The sequence below is a fragment of the Sinocyclocheilus anshuiensis genome, unplaced genomic scaffold (genome assembly GCF_001515605.1).
Source record: "Sinocyclocheilus anshuiensis isolate Anshui unplaced genomic scaffold, SAMN03320099.WGS_v1.1 scaffold1021, whole genome shotgun sequence".
In the NCBI taxonomy this organism is placed as follows: domain Eukaryota; kingdom Metazoa; phylum Chordata; class Actinopteri; order Cypriniformes; family Cyprinidae; genus Sinocyclocheilus; species Sinocyclocheilus anshuiensis.
Window position 1 is genome coordinate 289971 of NW_015554136.1, and position 4752 is coordinate 294722.

Sequence of the window (4752 nt, forward strand, 5' to 3'; positions counted from 1 at the left end):
CAATTTAAAAGTCTTTCCTGCTGACTCTTTTGTCGCCATCTAATGGTGGAACAATGAAACTAAAATCACCATAACGAACACACACGCCATTTACCAATACTAAATACTACTATTATTTATATAAAATATTATTTATTTAATAATAATATTTAATAAACAAAAACAGCCATCATAAAAGTTGCGAGGCAATTCAGTCAGAAGTACAAAGGCAGCGCTCTGATATACAGCATTGAAGTTACATAAACATGATGAGATTTTAAGAGATTTAATAGCCAAAACTATTTGCTCTGGAACAAATAATAGATTAATGAGACCAAGACTGCCCGTTAGATTTACCCAAAGCGAAAAATATCTCATGTTTAACCACTATAGAGACATCAGAGCCAGCAGTGAATTCCAGAAGCTCTGGCCGAGGTGAGGCGCTCTCTCTGCGGGCTCATGAGCGCTGAACGGCCGCTGACGCTCTGGAGCTCACGTGTCCGAAAACGTCGAAGCAAACTTTCAAATAGGCGCTATCTTTATCAACAAACTGGATTTTTAAAGTCCAAACAAGTACATTCTCGCCTAAAATGTGGTTAAAACTACATTCCGTGACAAAAAAAACAGTATTATGTTTTAAAATTATAGTGTATTTGGGCATCCGCCATAACACTCGCTGTGAGAAACACGGCAACTTCGGCAAGCGGAGTGATACAAACGGTGAAAAGAAAAGAACTGTTGTATAAATTCCAATACATTTCAATAAGCAGGGGTGTGTTTAGAGTTAATTAACCAGGTAATATGCTCAGATATGAGTGTGGTTCGGTCCACTTCTAACGTCAATCATCAGGTGTCATCAGCTCTAGAGGAGCTAACAGAAAACGTCCCTCCAGCCACTGAATGATCCAAACAGTGCTGTGTTTCACCTGGAAGTAGCCGCATGGCAAAAACACAAGTGAAGAGAAACAGGAGATTGTAAAGGGCATCCATTTCTGCTGAGTGCATCAATCGTCATGTGCCATAGAGCAGCTTCTCAAACCGAAATGCTCATGAGCCCAGACCGTGATTGAGTCTAATAATGGCGACACTACACAAGGCCATTCTTGATAAGCAGCTCAGCGCTTCAGAACTACGGTCTTCTCAAGAGGATGCTGTGTCCGGCCTGGGAAAGCTGATAAGATGCTTGGCCCTCTTCACTTCAGAGCGGGAAGGGCCATCCGATTGGAAAGCTGAAAGTGCTGCTCTCTCCAGGATCAGCTGCTATCAGACGGGCTTTAATAGCTCACATGCTGGAGCTCTTGAAGGAAAAACATTCCTCTGGGACTCAACATATTCAAGACAAGGGCTCATATCATACATTACATCAATAAAATGTTCTTCATACTTCTGAAATGCAGAGTTTGCTGAAAACTACACTGATAAATATAATAAAAAATATATATATTGAACTGAATTTTCAAGTTTAGATATGGACAGGGTATTAGTCAGGTTACTGACTACACTTAGTTAACTTTTTTGATAATGAAAATGAAACTGCGAGGGCCAGATCTGTTCAATGCCAGGTCATTTGTTCTGCTATCCCAGTCGGACCAGTAGTTTTGTACCTGCCAAACTTCATAATTAGCCCCACCATAAAAGAATTATCCATTTTTATTTTAGCAATATTTGCTAGAAACATTTTTATGAAAGGGTACATGAATTGAGGAATCAAATCTGAACCAATTTTAAAACATCAGGCTTCATACACTTAGTGACTTTGTAAATGTTTACAGAGAGAAATACTAGACGACTGAAGCCTGGAACACACTACACGATTTCTGCCCCGATTTTCCACCGATTTACAGTCTGGAAAAATTAACACTAGTGCCAGTCTGCAGATTTGAGTCGACAGATTCCATAGAAAATCGCATAGTGTGTGATGGTCACAGACTTGTGTTTGATATTTGCAGCCGATTTTAGGTTTACAAAGTCTATATGGACTTTCTTGCTTTTCAAATGTCAGCAAGTACTATTAGTTATACGTGTCGTAATGCATGATATCCTGAATGTGACGAATGCGCGTTAGAATCTTGTGGAGTTAAAAAAAAAAAAGGCGTAAAAAAGCATAACTATATTAGACGTGTCTTTATTTAACCTGTATTTACGCACGAACAAATAAGACTAGCCTCGGAGCGGTATGTATCCCGTGAACTCACGATATCCATTTGTTCAGAAAACAATTGCAGTCAAATGAAGTGTTATTTAATTTGGTAGTAAAACGCAACGTGTTGCTTATTTTATTGGTGCATAAATAAATGTGTATTTTGTAGAATGTTTGCAATTTTCACTCAACTAGATTCGCCACCATTAATACATTGCGTTGTGTGCTACTGAACAATTTTAGAAAGTTAGTTATTGATGAAAATTTTAATGTGTAAAATAAATAATCAGTGCCCTTCAAACTGAACATGTTGGCTCCTGGGTTGGAATCTCGCTTCAGATGGAACGTTCACTTGTGAAGTCTACTTCATAGGGCACTTAAACAGTCGACTACTAGAACATACATTAATTTTAACTACTTTTTCAGTTAAGTTTGTCCTCAGGCCCAGCTGTACAAAACACTAGGCATAATTATAAACTAATTAATTACTAAAGGCTTTCATACCTAAAGTAGTTTCGTGGAACCCTTCAAGCATGGCATGTGAAAGTAAGTGGAATTTAAAAACTGAATAAAACTTAACACAGACACGGTCAGTCAACATTTTTATCTCTCATGTTAACAGGTATAAAGTTGTGTGGCTCTGCTGCTGACACTGCATGCATTGCCTGGCCCATTTACTTCCATTGAAAGTGTCTTACTGTAACTGTTGTGGTTTTTGCAGTTATTAAACAAAACACATTTTTTTGAAATACCAAAATTATTTTCTGTGGTAATGGACATTCATGTTTCACAGCTGCTGTCAACAGAGCTTCAGGTGAACCCGAAACATCCCTTTAAAGCAGCTGAAGAAATGCACAGATGAAAGCATTAAAGGGTTAGTTCACCCAAAACTGAAAATTAGGCTGCGTTTTACTCAACCCCAAATCGGGGTTGAGTAAAACGCTTGAACTAACCCTTTAAAGTCTCTTCACTCATTCTAGCCGTATATAATATGTGCATGTACATATAATGTTGTCCATCCTGTTTTCTGCATCATAGATCAAAGGTGTGTGTTGGGGAAGTGACACTTAAAGTCTCTTCCTCATCTTTCCTTTCTTGGAGCCGCCACGACCAAAGCCGGATCTCATGACTTCCTGCAGGCGCTGTCTTCCTTTGGCACGGAGCTTCTTCATGCCGCCAGTCTGCAGGAACTGCTGCTTGGCTTTGCGTTTGCGCTGCTTGAGGATCTGCTCGCGGTTCTTCAGCTCGGATCGCACGTGCGAGTCGCTCCGCTGCTGGGCCGGCTGTGCTTGAGCTCCTCCTCGTCCCCTGCGACCTGCAGAAACCGCAACACAAATGCTCACAAACAGAGCAGCGGTGACTGTTGTAGAATTTTTCTGGTCAGAATAAATTGCTCTGAAGACGTGGTTAGACCAGTGTTTTCCAAGCAGTGTGCCGTGACAGGTTGCCGTGGAAAATGATCAAAAACTTCCTCTCTATTATATTTCGTTATTATTATTTTAAATCAGTGCTATTGGTCATCGTTATTGTCTCTTTGTGGGTTTTACAAATATTTAACCAATGAAAAGCATTCAAAAGAGCGTGTGACTAAACCTCGTAACGCCATTGGATCCTCAAACTGTCAATCAAACCTCATAACTCCACCCCGTCTCCATTCAGAATAAAGTGCTGCGACACGCAGTTTGAAGACGGATGTCTACTTCTTCACAATGCAAGGGTAAATAAAGAACTGATGTTTTAATAAGTACAGAATTTCCTTTACTCAAGAAACGCTGTCTATAAAGAGCAGAGAAGAGTCTTAGCATTTGCCGTCTAGTTGCAGTGTTAATTTTGACAGCAAATTTTGATTTAGTTTTAGTCAGTCTTTTGACTAAAATGCCATTTAGTCATCTGAATTGTTCTTAGTTTTAGTCAACTAAATATCATAAGATTTTAGTCAACTAAATCTACAGTAAATTTAGTCGGCTAAAATCTAATGAGTTTAGTTACAGTGTATTTATTAAGCATTTCTCTAAAATTTCCAAACTCATTATATAGGTTTGATATTAAGGTTTTATCATGATAGACACTGATTTAACTGCGGTGACACACAACATGACTTTATGTTAAAATTAAATAAAACCATTTCTCATAAAGAACAAGAACCCGGTCTTCTTTTTAATGAAATACCAATGGTTATATAGGCTAATTATGCATTCTTTATAGCAACTTGTTTACCATATTCTTCATTCTTTCAAGCAGACATATTTATTTCTATAAATAAATTTAGATTAATCTTTAGGGCTACTAAAGTTGTTCAGTCAAGAGCAGTGCGTGATTTTCTGTCTTTCTGTTGTCGCTTGATTAACGTCAGTGACTCGGACAATAGCAACTAAATTAGGCTGCTGTCCCTTTAAAACCGAATGCACAGATGTAATATACTGATCCACATCGAATATTTATCCTATATACTGTTTTGCTGATGATACACGGGGCAACTTTTTGAGCAATTTTGCCGGGCAACGTTTTTTGAGCAATGTTGCTTGGGCACTTTTCCATTGAGAATGGGTAATATATTTCTATCTGGATATTTTAGATCGGTCGTGGGCCCTGTGTCTCACCTGGTTGCCCATTGACGGCAACATTTCCCAAAG

General features: G+C 38.7%; 1 protein-coding gene across 1 annotated transcript in view; it reads right to left on the reverse strand.

The window, feature by feature from the left end:
• Positions 1 to 3036: 3036 nt before the first annotated feature.
• LOC107670378 (ATP-dependent RNA helicase DDX54) overlaps positions 3037 to 4752 on the reverse strand; it is a 33207-nt gene continuing 31491 nt past the window's right edge. Inside the window, exon 19 of the mRNA XM_016462958.1 lies at positions 3037 to 3434. Within this exon, the coding sequence (XP_016318444.1) occupies positions 3187 to 3434 (248 nt within the window). The 3' untranslated portion in view covers positions 3037 to 3186. The remainder of the gene's footprint in view (positions 3435 to 4752) is intronic.